This window comes from Salmo trutta, chromosome 20 (genome assembly GCF_901001165.1).
Source record: "Salmo trutta chromosome 20, fSalTru1.1, whole genome shotgun sequence".
Lineage (NCBI taxonomy): Eukaryota > Metazoa > Chordata > Actinopteri > Salmoniformes > Salmonidae > Salmo > Salmo trutta.
Window position 1 is genome coordinate 19894441 of NC_042976.1, and position 21167 is coordinate 19915607.

The following is a 21167-nucleotide window of genomic DNA, read 5'->3' on the forward strand; positions in this document are numbered from 1 at the left end:
CACTCTTCTTTACAATGACATGAGTATCACTTTGGCTTTGAATCTGCAAGGGAGACAAAAACGTAACTGTTATTTTAATCTATTTAGAATCTTGTACCACCCTGCTTTCTTCACAAGCTATAGTGGCAACTTAAAATATCAAAAATAAAAATCTATCACCTAATTGTAGGCAATTTAAAGTAATGTTAGACAACTCACCCTGCTTTCTCCACAAGCTACAATGACACACTTCAGGAAGGGATCTTCTCCCACCAGGAGATGCTTATCTTCTGGCTTTGAAAGGAACTGAGGAGTAGATCCACAGACTGGGGGAGACCAAGTTACACTATTTTCTATCGCATTGTTTGATTCGTTCCATTAGGTTCAGGAGGATGTATTCATCAAATTAGATGAGCTTGTGCATAATATTTGAAAATCCAGGGGCACAACTTTGGTTTTAGAAGTGAGGGGTACATAACTTTATATAGATTTTTTAAAGTCGGATAAACACTCCAAACAGCCTACCCGACGCTCGGAGGCGTCCGCATTGTCCTAAAGCACAGCGTTGCCTCGTTTTCTATCACGGTAGGGGACTAAAATGCAATTTCATAATGTGGGTGGGTCATGTCCCCCCCGGGTCCCCAGTGAATGTTGCGCCCCTGTGAAAATCATAAATTGGTATGCAAGGTGAAAGAAACAGTCTACCAACGGAGACAAATGTGTACAATTATAAAATATAAAGCAATTTATTTATTAGAACAAACTGCTTTTCTTCTCAAATGTTATATGATATTATCAAGAATAGCCCATGGCTCGTCTATCTGTTGCCGATAAAGGCCAATCTTAAGCCTGTATCTGCAATATTTCAGCCCTCTACAACAGGAGGGGAGCCAGCTTTATCATCACTGTGTGAGGAGTGAAGTAGTTAGTGGAGTGGAGAGGTGGATTGGAGTGAAGAGGTGTAACCTGCGGAACCACAATTTGACCTGAGAGATTGTGTTACCCCACAACATACAGTACAACAGCAGAGCAGTCAACCTTAAATGCTGGTGACATGATCATGCCGTTTGATAAATAAACATTTCCATAATAATCCTATCATGTACACTACCGTTAAAAACTTTGGGGTCACTTAGAAATGTCCTTGTTTTTTAAAGAAAAGCTATTTTTTGTCCATTAAAATAACATCAAATTGATCAGAAATACAGTGTAGAAATTGCTAATGTTGTAAATGACTATTGTAGCTGGAAACGGCAGATTTTTTATGGAATATCTACATTGGCATACAGAGGCCCATTATCAGCAACCATCATGCCTGTGTTCCAATAGCACGTTGTGTTAGCTAATCCAAGTTTATCATTTTAAAAAGGCTAACTGATCATAGTACCCGCAAAACACCAGTCTCAACGTCAACAGTGAAGAGGCGACTCTGGGATGCTGGCCTTCTAGGCAGTTCCTCTGTCCAGTGTCTGTGTTCTTTGCCCATTTGAATCTTTTCTTTTTATTGGCCAATCTGAGATATGGCTTTTTCTTTGCAACTCTGCCTAGAAGGCCAGCGTCCCGGAGTCGCCTCTTCACTGTTGATGTTGAGACTGGTGTTTTGCCATTTAATGAAGCCAGTTGAGGACTTGTGAGGTGTCTGTTTCTCAAACTAGACATCTAATGTACTTGTTCTCTTGCTCAGTTGTGCACCAGGGCCTCCCACTCCTCTTTCTATTCTGGTTAGAGACAGTTTGCGCTGTTCTGTGAAGGGAGTAGTACACAGTGTTGTACGAGATCTTCAGTCTCTTGGCATTTTCTTGCTTGGAATAGCCTTCATTTCTCAGAACAAGAATAGACTAACGAGTTTCAGAAGAAAGTGTTTTGTTTCTGGCCATTTTCAGCATGTAATCGAACCCCAAAATGGTGATGCTCCAGATACTCAACTAGTCTAAAGGAGGCCAGTTTTATTGCTTCTTCAATCAGAACAACAGTTTTCAGCTGTGCTAACATAATTGCAAAAGAGTTTTATAATGATCAATTAGCCTTTTAAAATGATAAACTTGGATTAGCTAACAACGTGCCATTGGAACACAGGAGTGATGGTTGCTAATAATGGGCCTCCGTACGCCTGTGTAGCTATTCCATAAAAAAAAAAAAATCAGCCATGTCCAGCTACAATAGTCATTTACAACATTAACAATGTCTACACTGTATTTCTGATCAATTTGATGTTATTTTAATGGACAAAACTGTGCTTTTCTTTCAAAAACAAGGACATTTTTAAGTGACCCCAAACTTTTGAACAGTAGTGTAGGCTATACACGCACTGTATCTGTGAGCTGTTGGCTAAGATGCACGTGCCAATACCAGAGTGGGCACCTTCGTTATATAACGCTATATATATTTTTGTGACAAAATCATCAGTAGAGTTGAAAATGCGATGCAAACCCAATTAACTTGGTTTTTTTATCCGGTACATGGGGTTTTAACTGGTGATAAAGTGAAATATAAAAACAGCCAAAAATGATCTGATAGATCATTTTATAAATGTGCATCTTACATTACCATTAAACTGTAGAACCATACAAATGATATAACAAGATGGTAGTAGAGGGAGCACAAACAATTCATGAAACTTTTGACTCAGAAGCTGCATTACTTTATTTAAAATACATTTAATAAGGTAATTTGGCTGAAACAATTTACCATCTAATCTCCGAACTTTGAAGTTTAGGATGGGCGTAATACAATAAAAGAGAAATTGGCTAAATTACTGATTTTATCATTTTATTAGTAAATTAATACCTTGATTCTGTAATTGTAGACCATTTTAGTCATGGAGGCACAGACTCAATGCACTGACTTTCTAGACAAAAGTATACGAAGGAGATTCCGACTTTAGCTGAGATGTAAATTAATTGAGATACTACTTTTATGCAGAGATGAAATACAAATCTACAAAATAAATTAACCCGACATTCATACACACAGGTGGTTTTGGGTGTAATAGGGTGGTGGTGGTGTCCAGGTTTGGAGGTGACACCGCATGCATCCATACAGTTGAAGTTAGGGTTATCCAGTGTACTACTGTTCAAAGTCAACACTACTTCCCATTATAGTGAGAGTAGAAAAGGTACTGGCAGTAAAAAGCTTAATATATTTTTTCTTTCTTCATAAGAGTAGTAGGTACAGGAGATACAGGAGAAAACACAGAGTGCCAAAACAAGTGTGCCAGTTCAGTTTGAGAAGAGGGCAGTTAGGATCGGGACATCTGTTGTTACTTGCATTCACCTGAAGGGCGGCGCTAGAGGACAGGGTGCCACTTGAGTTGACGGCCCGGCACACATAGAGACCTGCGTCGGTCTCAGTGACTTTCTGTATAAACAATGCATGTTTGCCTTCTTTTTGGGACAGTTCTATGTGCTCATCATTGGTCAGTTTCTCTCCATTCTTGAACCTAAAGCAAGAAGTCAATTATCACACAATCACAACAAGAAAAACACAAATCACATTCCTATTTATCAAAGGGTGAGCTGAAGCACAATCAATCAAAACAACTAGATTAATTAAAATTAGAACGTGCCATTAATGATCAAACGTGTTATCAAAGTTGTGTTATTAAACAGGAATCAAAACAAAAGGTTAGATAAGTCAAACAACAGTAAAGGATTTTAGTCAAATAAATACATATTATGTTATCCACACAAAACATGACTTGGGATTCAGATTTAACACTAGTTATGCAGTTTACAAATCTATCTTATCATTTCTCAATATGTCCTTTCCTCTCCACCTGAATGATCCTTTTGGAATTGATTAATAAAATATCCCCAACACATAAAGCAGTGACTGTTAATACTACTGTAACCAGACTTGTCATGCTTATGAAGAGTAAAAATAATACAGATTTTATTAAAATAATGAAGTTCTACTGTTCCATTTCTACTTGCACCAATAATCCATCTGTGTCAGAAATGACACCCTGACCTATACCCTTTAGAGTGCACTACTTCTGGTCAAAAGTAGTGCACAACATAGGGAATAAGATGCCATTTCAGACACAGCTTCTATGTTAATGAATGACTAAAGACTATGAGCTACCCACCATGTTAAAGTAGGCTCTGGAAATCCAGTGACCTCCACTTCCAGGGTCACAGGCGACCCCTCCATAACTGTGGGACTAGACAGTAGTTTGGAGAAGTGAGGAGGGCCCTGGCCTGCTAGGGTGCTCCCCATGGACCGGCTGGTACCAGGCAGCCTGATCTCTTCTCTGATGGCTGTGGGGTTGCAGAGGTCTGGGTCTTGGCCCTGGTCTGTGAGTGTGACTGTTGTGGTGGTTAATGGGGAGGGGGTACCATGCATGTTAAGGGAGCTAGCGGCGGCAGCAGCGGGGAAGGCAGCTCCTCAAACCATCATGGTGCTAGGGTCATGCACATTCTCCTGCGTCTCTGTGACAGAGCTCTCATGCACGGAATACACGGTCTGGTGGCACTCGTTTAGGCCTAGGGGGCCGACCGGTGGGAGATTTGGGAGGTCGGCGTTTGGAAGGTTGGGGATGCCCCTGCTTTTCAGAATATTGGAGAGTGTGTTTGAGACCAGGCTTGGTGCTGGGACAGTCAGGGGGCTGTGGACGAAAGAAGAGGACTCTGCTCTGAACTTGGTGTTGAGGCCCCCTGTAGGAGAGGGACAGCTTACAGTCTGCTCTCTGATCCTCTGTTGGCTCTGGCTGTTGCTGTAATCATTATGTGTGGAGTGTAACTGGTGGCTGTACTGGTTGATGTGAATGGTGTGGGACTGGGAGCTGAGACAGAGACCATCCAGGTCCATGTCATTCTCTGATAGGACGATGTTGGACTCTGGGGTCTCGGAAAGCGGGGGCAGGGAGATGTCGTCGGGGGAAGTGCACTCATATTCGTCATTGGACAGGGACTCTTCTGTCATGAGGTTATGCCGCTGAAGGTTCCCCTCCGTCAGAACACCTGCGGGGGGCAGCAGGAGTGATGCATCTTGGGGGAAAAGCTCACCCTGTAAGGATTAGAAAAAATAAACAATCAGAGAGAGGTCAAAATAAAAGCATGTCACATACAGATCCCTTATGTATGGGGTCTTGGGACAGAAAAACCCAGTAGTAGTGAAGCATGATAATAAGTCATGATAATACCTCAGTCAAAAACAACAAAGACTTCAAGAAATGAAAAACAACAGGGGAAACCAATTGTTTGAGGACTTAAGAAGACCAACCTGATCAGTATTAGAAGTATGAAACCCAGGGAAGTTCCTCTGAGCAGGGCCCTGTCTCTCCTTCTTCTGGAACACTCTCTGTATATCAGAGAAGCTGGGAGCCGAAGCGAAGGCAGGAGGAGGAGGAATAGTAGGAGGAGGGGTGACCAGAGACTTAATCCTTGCCTGGTTGAGCGCATGGACTTTCCTGTCCCTCTCCAGCGGTGAACAGGACAGGTTGAAGGTGTGTGTACATGAGAAAGAGGTGCTCAGCTGCTCTTTTCTCTCCATTGTCAACCTGCTGGTGATAGTCTCCACTCTGCTGGTCTCCGAGCACAACTCCTGGGTATGATACCTAGAATAATTAGAATAATACATGGGTTTTATAGAGCGTTATCATGGAGCCAAAGTCTCTATATAATAGTTCCAAAGAAACAGAATAAACCAAAAAAGAACATTAACAAAACAAAAAAAGTTAAGGGGAGAGGAATCTGTGTGTGTGTGTGTAGGCACGTGCACAGATAGGAGTCAACCTGGGCCCAGCACATGCCCCTTTGCCGTCCCACTCGCCAACTGCCCTTTTGGGTGGTGGTATAAGTATTATATTTTTTCTAAAGTTTTGTCATTGTTGCCTGCAAGTTGTCGCAACGTTATCAAGTTCGCCACTCCCACATCCTCACCCTGTCCGTTGGTTGCACTTGTTGGTCTGCCCTGTACAGACCTTGCACAAGCCCGGTATCCAAACATGCATGGCTTGAGATGCAGTCAACGTTTAAGCTACCTAGTTAGTAAATATCAACAGTGCTGCTACAGAAGCATAACATTTGATTAACATCATCAATATTCAGTCTGGTTGGCTGATAAATGCAAAACAGAGGCAGAAAGAGAGTAGATCGGCTGCATCAACGACCCTCGCTCCGACCCAACTCCATCCCTTCCTCAGTCGGCAGCAGCAACACAGATAGTCTAGTCTAGACTAGGGGTTCTCTAGTGGTTCCCCCTTCCAGCATTGAGGAACATCCCACTCTCCCGCCATGTCTATTTCTTTGGGCACAAGCACTGTTCATGACACAAACTGTTCACACCCTTCTTGTTGGTGGAGAGAATGTTGCAGGTTTAAAGCTTATTTCCTGTAATTGTACACATTTTGTCATGGGGTACAGAGAAAATGTTGCAGTTTAAAGCACATTTTCTTGCAATTCTACAGATTTTGCCATGCCTAATGTTTATTCATGTGATATTAGAGTGACTCAAACATTACAACAAAATCTATGGGCTAAAAAACTTTTGCTGACATTGGCTAGTTAATCTGGACATTTCTGACAAGTTATAAATAGCTCTCTACGGTATGCAATGACTGACAAGACAAGAGTAAAACTGCCCAATTTCGAAATTGCACCTTGTGCATTGTACTATTTTCAGACATTGAATATCCCGTTGAGCATGGTGAATGTATTAATTACGTTTTGGATTGTGCATCAATACACCCAATCACTACAAATATACAGGCGTCCTTCCTAACTCAGTTGCCGGAGAGGAAGGAAACCACTCAGGGTTTTCACCATGACACCAATGGTGACTTTAAAACAGTTACAGAGTGAAATGGCTGTGATAGGAGAAAATTGAGGATGGATCAACAACATTGTACTTACTCCCCAATACAAACTTAATTGACAGAGAGAAAAGAGGGAAGCCTGAACAGAATAAAAATATTCCAAAACATGTATCCTGTTTGCAGCAAGGCACTAAAGTAATATGTTTTGATGCATAAATAAATATTCCTATGCTCATGGGGATGCCCTTTAACACCTGTCCCCTGAAAGATCTGTGTACGGCCCTGTGTGTGTGTGGGTGTGTGCGCGCGCGTGCGTGTGTGTGTGCAAGCATGTGTTGTGAGTGAGTGGAGGATGTACGTGTAGATAGTGGTGGTGGTGGTTGAAGGTACCTGCTCTCTGATAACACTTTGTTGTGATGTTGTGGGTGGAGTTTATCTGGTAGTTCCTGGCTCCTTGTTTTGCGGATTTGAGGTTTCTTGCTTCTTGTGTTTTCAATTATTTTGATGGGCACCTCTTTCCCGTTCATTCCCATGGTTAGTTCGGGAGTGTGTCCAGTTTCTTTCAGCTCAGACTGCTGAAATCATACATTATAATGTCCAAAAAATAAAGGGAACCCACATTTCACACAGTATGATAAAAAACTGTGAGACTGAAAATATATATATATTTTTTGACAGATTACAGATGGTTTCAGAAGTGGGATCCAAAACCCCCAGAAGCCAACAAAATGGCGTACCGTTTCCTTATCAATAAACATACCACATCAAGAGACTCCTGGGGGTACATCTCAGCTTTCTCTGTTTCTTGGTTAGATTTTTTCTCTTGTTTGTTTTCCTCTTGTATGTCATTATCCAATTCTTTTATTTCAGGCTCCTGCTTCAAAGCCTCAGCCTGAAATTAGAGAACAATCACATATTTTCAAGAGGCATTTTCTATTAAAATCTCTGAGGAAAATAACCAGGCAAAAAAGCTTTTTTCATCGTACCTGTAGTTTAGCCTCCAAATCCATCAATCCATTAGATAGTTCCTTTATCGATTCCACTATCTCATTGTGTCTGGTGACAGTTTTCACCGTATACTTATTTCCCTCCTCAGCACCTGTACATTGAAAAACAGTTTATACAGTCCTCAATGCCAGTGTTATGGGCGTGACTTCCAATAAGGACAGGGGGACATGTCCCCCCACATTTTGAAATAGCATTTTCGGTCAGCTTTATGTAGGCATACTTTTCCTTACTCCCAAAAAGCTGACCATCAGAATTCTGTCTAAAGTCAAGATGGTGGTTTATTGTGTGTGGTCTGTTTCCTTACCATGCAGACGGACAGCCAGTTCTGTGATTTGGCTGATCCTCTCCTCTTGCTGGGGCACAGTGGGCCAAACAAACTTCTCAAACTGCTTGTATAGAGTAGACACTGCTTCCCTGGTCTTACACTGGGAAGAGTACTTCCCTACTCTCACAATTGTAGCACTTGCATCATCACACCAGAAGTTATACTGAAATTCAAAAGCAGAAAAAATTGAGACAATTGCAGCAGATATTAGGCGAACACAAAATATGCTATATCCAATTCCTTGAGTTTTATGATGCTTTCTGACAAGATGTTAGTTGATTTTTTTCTCCAACATTTTTTTTCTCCACAATTGGCAAGTAGAGGGTAAACGATTTGTCTTAAGTTTTCTCCATCCACACCTCATCCATGGCTTGCTGCAGTTTTACGCTCATGTCCAGATTCTGCTTGTACTCCTCCACAGTCTTGTCAAAGTCCCCCAGCTGTCTCTGTAGCTCATTCACAGCATCCTCTATCTCTCTGGGGCTACTGCCTATTAGATGCTTCTCTGTGCTGGAAGTCACTTTGACTGTAAATACCTGCATCCGTTTCTGCAATATCTGGATCAAGAGAGAAAGAATTAAGATAGAAAGAGGCAAACAAAATATGCATGACCTAGGAATAATTTCAAAACCATTGAACAGCAGGGAATGAGGGAAATGTGATTTTGTTGTTGTAGCAAACAGGGTGTGTCTCACCTGTAACTTTTCAACATAAATCTCTATCTGCTGGATTTGGTTTTTCACTGCTTTCAGGTTCCTTGACTTGTCATTTTTCTTCATATAATTGAACTTCAAGTTGTTGAATTTCTTCTTGAGGTCCTTGAATGACTTTCTCAGCTGAAATGAAAACAATCATGATCTATTAATAACAAATGTTTTCAATCAGAATACAAAACATTTAAATAAGTTAAGACATAAAAGCCTCATATCATCATCATCATCCTGTGTTTCTTATCTCCGTTGACATCTAAATCCATTGTAATTACGGGAAGACATTTTTTTTAATGAAATGTATGCATTCACTACTGTAAGTCGCTCTGGATAAGAGCGTCTGCTAAATGACTAAAATGTAACTGTAATGTAAATGTAATTCACTCCCTTTGATACAGTTACAGAACATTGCACATGTACCATCTAACAGCACCACCAGAGATATGAAGGAGGGGGAGGGTGGCTGGGTTAGGGTATCCTATCTTGGCAGGAAAACAGAACAGTGTAGCAGAGCAGGGTTGGATTCAGATTCAGTCAGTGTAAGGATTATTTTGGTGGGTTTATTGGCTAAGACTGGAGACGTGATTTATACAGTAGGGCCATTTCTGTACCAGCCGACGGGCTTCTGCAGTGGTGTTGAGTCTCCGAATGGCCAGCTCATATGTCAGACAAGGACAGCTGCAGCCTAACCAGCCTCCCTGTACATCCCATTTTGGGAACCTCGTATAACTATCTCTAACTATCTTTTTCCCTAGCTGAGATGGGTACATGGGGAGTCTCTGTTTTACACACACACACACACACACACACACACACACACACACACACACACACACACACTTTATGGAACAAAAAGCCTTCACTATCTCATCCTGGAATATCCAAGGCCTGAGGTCATCTGCCTTTGGCCTAAAGAGCAGGAACCTGGATGTTGTCATCCTACAAGAAGCATGGTATAGAGGACATAGACCCACTGGTTGCCCTCTAGGTTACAGAGAGCTGGTAGTCCCATCCATCAAACAACCAGGTGTGAAAAAGGGAAAGGACTCAGGGGGTATGCTAATTTGGTATAGAGCAGACCTAACTCACTCTATGAAATTAATCAAAACGGGCACAAGGAAATGATCTTAACAGAGTACAAATGTCCTCCTGTGTGCTACCTATATCCCCCACTAGAATCCCCATACTTTAATGAAGACAGCTTATCCATCCTGGAGGGGGAAATCAATCATTTTGAAGCCCAGGGACATGTACTAGCCTGAGGTGACCTAAATGCCAGAACTGGACAAGAATCTGACATCCTCAGTACACTGGCGGACAAACACCTACCTGGAGGTGACAGCATTCCCTTCCCCATATGCCCCCCTACGCACAACTACGTCAACAAAAATAGGTCACAACTGCTGCAGCTCTGTCGCACGCTGGGTATGTACATAGTCAAAGGTAAGCTTCGAGGGGACTCCTATGGTAGGTACACCTACAACTCATCTCTTGGCAGTAGTACTGTAGACTATTTTATCACTGACCTCAACCCAGTCTCTCAGAGCGTTCACAGTCAGCCCACTGACACCCTTATCAGATCACAGCAAAATCACCAGTCTACTGTACTTGTACAGACAAATACTCAATCATGAGGCACCAAAGCCAAAGGAACGGAATAATTAAGAAATGCCATAGACGGAAGGAAGGTAGTGTGGAAACCTACCAAAAAACAATTAGGCAACAACAAATTCAATCCCTTTTAGACAACTTCCTGGACAAAACATTCCACTGTAATAGTGAAGGCGTAAACTTTTCAGTAGAAAACCTAAACAGTATATTTGACCTCTCAGCTTCCCTGTCAAATCTAAAAATGTCAAACAGAAAACCTAAGAAAATTAACAACAATGACAAATGGTTTGATGAAGAATGCAAAAACCTAAGAAAGAAAATGAGAAACCTATCCAACGAAAACATAGAGACCCAGAAAACCTTAGCCTACGCCTTCACCATGGTGAATCACTAAAACAATACAGAAATACACTAAGGAAAATGAAGGAACAGCACGTCAGAAATCAGATCAATGTAACTGAAGAATCCATAGACTCTAACCAATTCTGGGAAAATGTAAAAACACTAAACAAACAACAACACGAAGAGTTATCTATCCAAAACGGAGATGTATGGGTAAACCACTTCTCCAATCTTTTAAGCCCTATAACAAAGAACAAACAGCAAAAACATATACATGATCCACAAAAGTGGAGACAAATTTGACCCCAATAACTACCGTGGGATATGCGTCAACAGCAACCTTGGGAAAATCCCATGCATTATCATTAACAGCAGACTTGTACATTTACTCAGTGAAAACAATGTACTGAGCAAATGTCAAATTGGCTTTTTACCAAATTACCGTAAGACAGACCATCACCCTGCACACCCTAATTGACAAAAAAACCAAAACAAAGGCAAAGTCTTCTCATGCTTTGTTGATTTCAAAAAAGCTTTGGACTCATTTTGGCATGAGGGTCTGCTATACAAATTCATGGAAAGCGGTGTTGGGGGAAAAACATACGACATTATAAAATCCATGTACAGAAGCAAGTGCGCGGTTAAAATTGGCAAAAAACACACACATTTCTTTCCACAGGGCCATGGGATGAGACAGGGATGCAGCTTAAGCCCCACCCTCTTCAACATATATATCAACGAATTGGCGAGGGCACTACAACAGTCTGCAGCACCCGGCCTCACCCTACTAGAATCTTAAGTCAAATGTCTATCAATCAATCAATCAAATGTATTTATAAAGCCCTTTTTACATCAGCCGATGTCACAAAGTGCTACAGTATAAAACCCCTAAAACCCCAAACAGCAAGTAATGCAGATGTAGAAGCACAGTGGCTAGGAAAAACTCCCTAGAAAGGCAGGAACCTAGGAAGAAACCTAGAGAAGAACCAGGATCTGAGGGGTGACCAGTCTTCTTCTGGCTGTGCCAGCTGGAGATTATAACAGTACATGGACAAGCTGTTCAAATGTTCATAGACGACCAGCCGGGTCAGCACCTCAGGAGTAAATGTCAGTTGGCTTTTCATAGTCGATCATTCAGAGATAGAGACATCAGGTGCGGTAGAGAGAGAGAGTCGAAAACAGCAGGTCTGGGACAAGGTAGCACATCGGGTGAACAGATCAGGGTTCCATAGCCGCAAGCAAAACAGTTGAAACTGCAGCAGCAGCACAACCAGGTGGACTGGGGACAGCAAGGAGTAATCAGGCCAGGTACAGTGGCTTGCGAAAGCATTCACTCCCTTGGCATTTTTCATATTTTGTTGTCTTACAACCTGGAATTAAAATAGATTTTTATTTGGATTTCATGTAATGGACATACACAAAATAGTCAAAATTGGTGAAGTGAAATGAAAAAAAAGAACTTGTTAAAAATTTTATTAATTAATGGAAAAGTGGTGCGTGTATATTGTGGCAAACCTCTTCAAAGCTAGGAGCGTTTGTCACAAATTAAGTGAGAAACTGTCACCAAAGTCAGCCCAGAATTAAAGTTATTTCGAACATGACAGTACCTGTATGTTTGTTTCTCTGTCCTGGTCCACCCAGGCCGCAGGTAAGGTCAAGGATAGCAGGGTTCGGTACACAAATCTGGTTCTCGGTAGGTCCAGGTCTAAACGCCAACAGGTAAGTCCAAAACAGTCCAGCTCGTACACGGTAAATCCAGCCAATGTAGAATGTCTCTCTCTCTATGGTTCATAGATCCTTCCCGCCCTCTCTCTCTCTTCCTGTTTTTTCTTGACCTTTTATCTGTGGGTCGGCTCCACCTTCTGAGGGTTCCCCTTGCTTCTGGGAATTGTAGTTTTGGCAGTCGGCCATTTTGTGATCTGTAGTTCTGATCGGGGTGGCCATTTTAGTGATCGGGCAGAGCCCGTTTATTAGTTCTGCCCTCACATATCTGCCATTTATCACTCGACCCCCTTCTTTGCCACACATCTCCCCCCTAGATCCGACCCCCTAGGTCGGGCTACCGCAGCAAAATATGCGTGCATGCGGGATAACCCATCCACATTTCCCATTTCCTTTCCTGCTCTGTGTTTCAAGTCAAAGTGAAACGGCTGGAGACTCAAAAACCACCGCATCACCCGAGCGTTCTTCTCTTTAGCCCTATGCATCCAGGTGAGTGGTGCATGGTCACTGATGAGGGTGAAGTGGCGCCCCAGCAGGTAGTATTTCAGGCTTTCCAGAGCCCACTTTACTGCCAGCGCCTCTTTCTCAACAACTGAGTAGTTGGTTTCCCGTGGTTCCAGCTTCCTGCTTAAAAACAGGATGGGGGTGTTCCACCCCTTCTACCTCTTGGGACAGCACTGCTCCCAAGCCGACCTCTGAAGCATCCGTCTGAACCACAAACTCTCTCTCAAAGTCTGGTACCACCAGCACTGGATTACAGCAGAGGGCCTCCTGTAATGTCCTAAATGCTTTGGTGGCCCTTTCATCCCACTTGACCATGTTTGGCCCTCTGGCTCTAGTCATGTCGGTGAGTGGGGCGGCCACTGTGGCATAACTTGGGATGAACTTCCGGTAGTACCCGGTCAGCCCTAGGAAGGCTCGAACCTGCTTCTTATTTACTGGTTTCGGCCATTCTCTAATTGCCTCCACCTTCTTACGTTGGGGTTTGATTAATCCTCTTCCCACGGTGTATCCCAGATACTCCGTTTCCTCTAACCCCACATAACACTTGGCAGGGTTCGCCGTGAGCCCTGCCTTTCTAAGGGCGTCTAACACCGCCTGTACCCGGGGTAAGTGGGATTCCCAATCTGGGCTGTAGATCCCCACGTCATCTAAATAAGCTGCGGCGTATGCTTGGTGCGGTTTTAGGACCTTGTCCATGAGCCGTTGAAAGGTGGCTGGGGCCCCGTGTAGGCCGAATGGCATGACGGTGTATTGAAACAAACCGTCAGGGGTTGCAAATGCTGTCTTTTCTTTGGCCCTGGGGGTCAGAGGAATTTGCCAGTATCCTTTTGTCAGGTCCAGGGTCGTAATGTACCGACCTTTACCAATTTTCTCCAGTAGTTCGTCTACTCTGGGCATGGGGTAGGCATCAAACTTGGAGATTTCATTTACCTTCCGAAAGTCGTTACAGAACCGCAAAGACCCATCGGGCTTGGAGACCATCACAATTGGGCTAGACCACTCACTATGTGACTCTTCGATCACTCCAGCTGTCAACATTTTCTCCGTCTCTGCTCTAATCGCTGCCTGTCGAGCCTCGGGTACCCGATATGGCCTCATGCTCACTTTTCTCCCTGGTAGGGAAACGATATCATGAGCTGTAACCTCAGTTCGGCCGGGTACTTCTGAAAACACATCTCTGTTTTTCTGGATCAGGGTCTTTACTTCATGTACTTGTGCTGGGGACAAAGTAGGTGAAATATTTACTTCAGCTGTCTCCTGAGTGTGTGTGGGGTACGTGACCATTAGTGTTTCTCTCTCTCTCCATGCTTTTAACAGGTTTATGTGATAGATCTGTTCCTGGGGCCGTCGACCTGGCTGTTGGATCCGATAATTAACTTCTCCTATTCTCTCCAGTACTTCATATGGTCCTTTCCATGTGGCTAGTAGTTTGCACTCTACCGTGGGGATCAGCACTAACACCTTATCTCCCGGTTGAAATTCCCTCAGGGTAGCCTGCCGGTTATAAGTGTGCCGCTGGTGCTCTTGTGCTTGTCTCATGTGCTCTCTGACGATGGGCATGACTGTGGCTATCCTGTTTTGCATTGCCGTGACGTGCTCTATGACACTAGTATACAGGGTGGATTGGTGTTCCCAGGTTTCCCGGGCAATGTCTAAGATTCCCCGGGGGTGCCTCCCATATACCAGCTCGAAGGGAGAAAACCCCAGCGAGGCTTGAGGAACCTCTCTAATGGCAAACATCAGATATGGCAACATGCAATCCCAGTTTTTCCCATCCTTGTCGATTACCTTCCTGAGCATTGACTTCAGGGTCCGGTTGAATCTCTCAACCAGCCCGTCCGTCTGTGGATGGTAAACCGATGTCCTCAACTGTTTCACCTGCCACAATTTACAAAGGTCTGCCATAAGGCGGGACATAAAGGGGGTCCCCTGGTCAGTAAGGATCTCCTTTGGGACCCCAACCCTGGTGAACAATAGCACTAGTTCCTTGGTGATATTTTTGGAAGCCATTGTCCGAAGGGGAATGGCTTCTGGGTAGCGAGTGGCATAATCTAGAATGACCAGAATGTATTGGTGCCCTCTGGCAGATTTGGGTAGTGGGCCCACTATGTCCATCGCTATCCTCTCAAATGGCGTTTCGATTATGGGGAGTGGCACTAACGGGCTTCTAAACGCTGGTCGGGGAGCTGTTACCTGACACTCCGGGCACTCTCCACAATGCCGAGCCACTTCAGCCTGAATTCCTGGCCAGTAAAACCTCCTTACAATCCGGTCTCGGGTTTTATCGATACCAAGGTGTCCACCCAGAATGTGCCCATGAGCTAGATCCCGTACTGTCTTTCTGTACCGGGTGGGGACCAACAACTGTTCCACCACATCAACCCCTATTTTTGAGACTCTGTACACCAAACCATTTTTCATGATGCAGTGGGGAAAACTATTAGGCATCATCCTATCATTTATGGGAGTACCATCTATGAACTGCACGTCTGCTCTGGCTTGCTGCAGGGTTGGATCCTGGTGTTGGGCCGTCCCGAAATTAGTCATGGACCCTGCCAGGTCTGCTGGTTCTAGATAGTCGTCCTCTGGATTCAGATCGACCCCAGCCCCACTAGTACTGGGCTGTTCATTATCAACGAGGTTTGCCACTTCATCCTCATCCTCCCCTACTAGTACCTGTGAGGTTGGCCCCTGGGAGACCTCTTTTCTTGGCCTTGGTTGAAGGCCCCATGCTTCTTCCTGCTTGGTCAGGGTTGTTGGCTTCTCAAATATGCCGTTCTTTTGACCTAACTTCGCAAAGTTAGGAAAGTATCTACCCAATATTACATCATATGGCATCTTTGGGACCACGCCGACCTCATAATCCAGCAGACCGTCCTCTGTTTGTATGCTCACTAATGCTGTGGGGTACAGACGGGTATTCCCATGAATGCACGTAACACTGATATCCTGACTTGTATCCAGTTTATGCGTCGGCACTAGGTTTGCAACGACCAGGGTTAGAATACTGCCGGAATCCAGTAGTGCTTCAACCTCCTTCCCTTCAACCTTCACCCTGCACATATGTTTGTTTCTTGATCTTTCAAGTACAGTGGTTACCACGGGACATGCACACCATATCTCATCTTCTTTTTCACCGAGGTTACATTGCATTGGCTCTTCTTTAATAGGGCAGTAGGCTGCAATATGTCCCGGTCGATTACAATTGTAACAGATAATAGGGTTCCGGGGGGGGGGAGACCTCCTCGACCCCCAGTCCCGGTTTCCGGTTTTTCCCTTAGTGTCTCGGCCCGATTCTGATTCTTTCCTCATGGCCCCACGCTGCTCTCCTCCCCCTCCCCCTGTTGGCACAGTCTTACCCTGTCCGCTGGTTCGCCCAGGCCTGGGGAATCTTTCCTCCTACGCCTGCTCAGCTGTTCCTGCCGTACAATACCGTTCAACCAGGCCCACGAGATGGTCGGCGGAAAGTACCTCGTTCTGGCCAACCCATCGTCGCACTTCTTGGGGTAGACCTCGCTGAAACTGGTTGAGTACGATGGTCTCGACGACCTCGGCGGACGAATGGGTCTCCGGTCGCAACCATTTCCGTGCCAGGTGAATCAAGTCGAACATCTGTGTTCGGGGGGGTTGTCCCGGTCTGTAGGACCACTGGTGGAAGCGGTGTGCCCTCACGGTATCGGTCACTCCCAGTCTAGTCAGAATCTCTCCCTTGAGTTTATCGTAATCCTGTGCATCCTTCAACTCCAGGTCGAAATATGCTTTTTGAGCATCCCCTGCCAGGTATGGTGCCAGAAGCCCTGCCCATTCTTCTTTCGGCCACTTCTCCCTCTCTGCCGTCCTTTCGAAGGTGGTAAGATATGCTTCCACATCATCCTGCGCTGTCATTTTTTGAAGAAAATTTTTGGCCCACCTTTGGGTATTTGCAGCTGGTAACTGAGCCCCAATTTGGTCCACTAGCCCCTTTAGGCCTTCTCTTAACTCCCGGGTATTTCTCTCTTGCTCTTCTCTGAGCAGCTGGTTGGTGTGGTGCTGGACCTGTAACGTGTCCTGATACATTCGCATTGCATCCTGATGAGCTATTTGTTGAGCTCTAGTTGCCTCTTGTTGGGCGGCCACCGCTTGTAACAGGGCCTGTATGGCTCCCTCCATACTCATTTTCCTGAAAAAACTGTCCTAACCAAACAAAGCCACAAAAAAAACCTGACTCCCCTTTGGAGCGCTAACTAAACTTTTTTTAATTTTTTTTTTTTTTTTTTCTACCTAACCAGCGGTATGGTTAATCCAGTGCCCACATTCTCCACCACGTGTGGCAAACCTCTTCAAAGCTAGGAGCGTTTGTCACAAATTAAGTGAGAAACTGTCACCAAAGTCAGCCCAGAATTAAAGTTCTTTCGAACATGACAGTACCTGTATGTTTGTTTCTCTGTCCTGGTCCACCCAGGCCGCAGGTAAGGTCAAGGATAGCAGGGTTCGGTACACAAATCTGGTTCTCGGTAGGTCCAGGTCTAAACGCCAACAGGTAAGTCCAAAACAGTCCAGCTCGTACACGGTAAATCCAGCCAATGTAGAATGTCTCTCTCTCTATGGTTCATAGATCCTTCCCGCCCTCTCTCTCTCTTCCTGTTTTTTCTTGACCTTTTATCTGTGGGTCGGCTCCACCTTCTGAGGGTTCCCCTTGCTTCTGGGAATTGTAGTTTTGGCAGTCGGCCATTTTGTGATCTGTAGTTCTGATCGGGGTGGCCATTTTAGTGATCGGGCAGAGCCCGTTTATTAGTTCTGCCCTCACATATCTGCCATTTATCACTCAACCCCCTTCTTTGCCACAATATGTATTCACCCCCTTTGCTATGAAGCCCCTAAATAAGATCTGGTGCAACCAATTACCTTCAAAAGTCACATAATTAGTTAAATAAAGTCCACCTGTGTGCAATCTAAGTGTCACATGATCTCAGTATATATACACCTGTTGTGAAAGGCCCCAGAGTCTGCAACACCACTAAGCAAGGGGCACCACCAAGCAAGCGGCACCTTGAACACCAATGAGTTCTCCAAACAAGTCAGGGACAAAGTTGTGGAGAAGTACAGATCAGGGTTGGGTTATAAAAAAATATCAGAAACTTTGAACATTCCACGGAGCACCATTAAATCCATTATAAATATTTTTGTCTGTGTGCCCAACACCCCTCATCACCCCGAGAACCACATCCCCACAGTGAAGCATGGTGGAGGCAGCATCATGCTATGAGATGTGTTTCATTGGCAGGGACTGGGAAACTGGTCAGGAGGTTCACCTTCCAGCAGGACAATGACCCTAAACATACTGCTAAAGCAGGGGAAACATTTAAATGTCTTGGAATGGCCTAGTCAAAGCCCAGACCTCAATCCAATTGAGAATCTGTGGTATGACATAAAGATTGCTGTACACCAGCAGAACCCATCCAACTTAAAGGAGCTGGAGCAGTTTTGCCTTGAAGAATGGGCAAAAATCCCAGTGGCTAGATTTGCCAAGCTTATAGAGACATACCCCAAGTGACTTGCAGCTGTAATTGCTGCAAAAGGTGGCTCTACAAAGTATTGACTTTGGGGGGGGGGTGAATAGTTATGCACGCTTAAGTTCAGTTTTTTTGTCTTATTTCTTGTTTGTTTCACAAAATATATTTTGCATCTTCAAAGTGGTAGGTATGTTGTGTAAATCAAATGATACAAACCCCCCCAAAAATATATTTTAATGCCAGGTTGTAAGGCCACAAAATAGGACAAATGCCAAGAGGGTGAATACTTTCGCAAGCCACTGTAGTCCTGAGGCATGGTCCTAGGGCATCGAGAGAAGAGAGAAAGAATTTGAGGGAGCATACTTCAATTCACAGAGGACACCAGATAAGACAAAAATACTCCAGATATACTGTAACAGACTGACCCTTACCCCCTGACATATAACCTATTGCAGCATAAAAACTGGAGGCTGAGACAGGAGGGGACGGGAGACACTGTGGCCCCGTCCGACGATACCCCCGGACAGGGCCAACCAGGCAGGATATAACACCACTGTTACGTACGCCTCTTGGAGTAGGGAACTGTCACAGGGGTCGTTGAAAGGGGACCAAGACGCAGCGTGTAAAGTGCTCATATTTCTTTTATTTATGATAACACTTCAACAAAATAACAAAACGACAGCCAACAGTTCCATCAGGTACTAAGACTAAAACGGAAAACAACTACCCACAAACCCCAAAGGAAAACAGGCTGCCTAAGTATGGCTTCCAATCAGAGACAACGAAAGACACCTGCCTCTGATTGGAAACCATACCCGGCCAAAACCTCGAAAACAAAACATTGAAATAGAATACTAGAAAAAACCCCACCTATAAACAGAAAACCCAAAACCACCCAACACAACCACCTGTCACGCCCTGATCGCTCAACTATGGCAAATTACCTCTTACAAGGGTCAGGACGTGACAGGAACGCAACACCCTGCTACATCTCAACTCCCCATGGTGTGAAAAAGTATGTGATCGTAGGTGTGGGGAAGGATGACAGAGGCAGAGAAAAATACAGTTTAAAAGGAATTTATTATTCATTAACACGGTAATGTGGGGAAAAGGGGCTGGACGGAACCAAAGCAAAGAAAGTACAAATTAAAAAGAGTCCCCTCCCTCTCCTACCTTACTTGCCTTCCCACTTCTTAACTAACCTTTAGCACCACCTGGCGCGCTAACCAAAATACAGGGGGTGGTCCGCCCAGGTTTTACCTAGTGTGCATAGACAGATTAAATACTACGGGTTATGTATGCCCACAGGCCTCTTGCCTAAACACTCCCAAGGTGCGTTTCCCCTTCCCACCCTGGGAACAAATGAAACAGAAGAATTTACCAATACTTTAACAACAATTTCAAAAACCAAAAACACTAAGTCCTATTGGCATACACATACCTCTGAAGGAGCGGCTACAAAATAATATCAACAAAACTTTCACTGACCAACAACCAACATAGGACATAAAAAAAGCTCTCCTCCCTGACGGAGGAACACTGGCTTTTATCAAGCTGGAGAATGAGTTGGTAATTGAAGAGACAGCTGTTTCCCCTGATGAGAGGGAGGGGTCAGAGCTCCAATCAGCGATGGGGCCGACCAATCAGCTGCTTTAGGATTCCAGGAAGCCATTTCCTGAAATACACACACATACAAACCCACAACAACACAGAAACCGGGGAACATAACACCCACCTACTTTGCCAAAGCACAGCCCCCACACCACTAGAAGGATATCTTCAAACCACCAACTTACTACCCTGAGACAAGGCCGAGTATAGCCCATGAAGATCTCCCCCGCGGCACGAACCCGAGGGGGCGCCAACCCGGACAGGAAGATCACGTCAGTGACTCAACCCACTCAAGTGACGCACCCCTCCTAGGGATGGCATGGAAGAGCACCAGTAAGCAAGTGACTCAGCCCTCGTAACAGGGTTAGAGGCAGAGAATCCCAGAGGAGGGGAACCAGCCAGGCAGGGACAGCAAGGGTGGTTCGTCACTCCAGTGCCTTTCCGTTCATCTTCACACCCCTGGGCCAGACTACACTCAATCATAGGATCTACTGAAGAGATTAGTCTTCAATAAAGACTTAAAGGTCGAGACCGAGACCACGTCTCTCATATGGATAGGCAGACCATTCCATAAAAATGAAGCTCTATAGGAGAGCTTAGAAATTCATGGGACAATAAGGAGGCCTGCGTCTTGTGACCGTAGCGTACGTGTAGGTATGCATGGCAGGACCAAATCGGTAAAAGATAAGTAGGAGCAAGCCCATGTAATGCTTTGTAGGTTAGCAGTAAAACCTTGAAATCAGCCCTAGCCTTAACAGGAAGCCAGTGTAGAGAGCACTGGAGTAATATGATCAAATTTTTGGGTTCTAGTCAAGACTCTAGCAACCGTGTTTAGCACAAACTGAAGTTCATTTAGTGCTTTATCTGGGTAGCCGGAAAGTAGAGCATCGCAGTAGTCTAATCTAGAAGTGACAAAAGCATGGATACATTTTTCAGCATCATTTTTAGACTGACATTTTCAGATTTTTGCAATGTTACGTAGATGGAAATAGTCTTGATATGTTCGTCAAAAGAGAGATCAGGGTCCAGAGTAACACCGAGGTCCTTCACAGTTTTATTTTAGACGACTGTACAACCATCAAGATTAATTGTCAGATCCAACAGAA

The 21167-nt window shown here is 44.4% G+C and overlaps 2 protein-coding genes across 6 annotated transcripts in view; both read right to left on the reverse strand.

The window, feature by feature from the left end:
- Positions 1-2597: 2597 nt before the first annotated feature.
- LOC115155654 (CAVP-target protein-like) lies at positions 2598-4348 on the reverse strand. Its single transcript, XM_029702501.1, has 2 exons — positions 4067-4348; positions 2598-3418 (listed from the first exon to the last, which is right to left on the reverse strand). The coding sequence occupies exons 1-2, from the start codon at positions 4321-4323 to the stop codon at positions 3133-3135; spliced, it is 543 nt and encodes a 180-aa protein (XP_029558361.1). The 5' UTR covers positions 4324-4348; the 3' UTR covers positions 2598-3132.
- Positions 2598-21167, reverse strand: part of LOC115155653 (coiled-coil domain-containing protein 141) — a 66149-nt gene continuing 47579 nt past the window's right edge. For 3 of the 5 annotated variants that reach the window (XM_029702499.1, XM_029702497.1, XM_029702496.1), the window contains 8 exons: positions 8765-8905; positions 8429-8626; positions 8049-8232; positions 7723-7835; positions 7497-7628; positions 7127-7311; positions 5203-5536; positions 2598-4986 (listed from right to left, as the gene is read on the reverse strand). In XM_029702499.1, coding sequence (XP_029558359.1) covers positions 4366-4986; positions 5203-5536; positions 7127-7311; positions 7497-7628; positions 7723-7835; positions 8049-8232; positions 8429-8626; positions 8765-8905 — 1908 coding nt within the window. In that variant the 3' untranslated portion in view covers positions 2598-4365. Of the gene's footprint in view, positions 4987-5202; positions 5537-7126; positions 7312-7473; positions 7629-7722; positions 7836-8048; positions 8233-8428; positions 8627-8764; positions 8906-21167 lie in introns of those variants that run through there. The other 2 variants (XM_029702498.1, XM_029702500.1) reach the window with 2 other exon arrangements.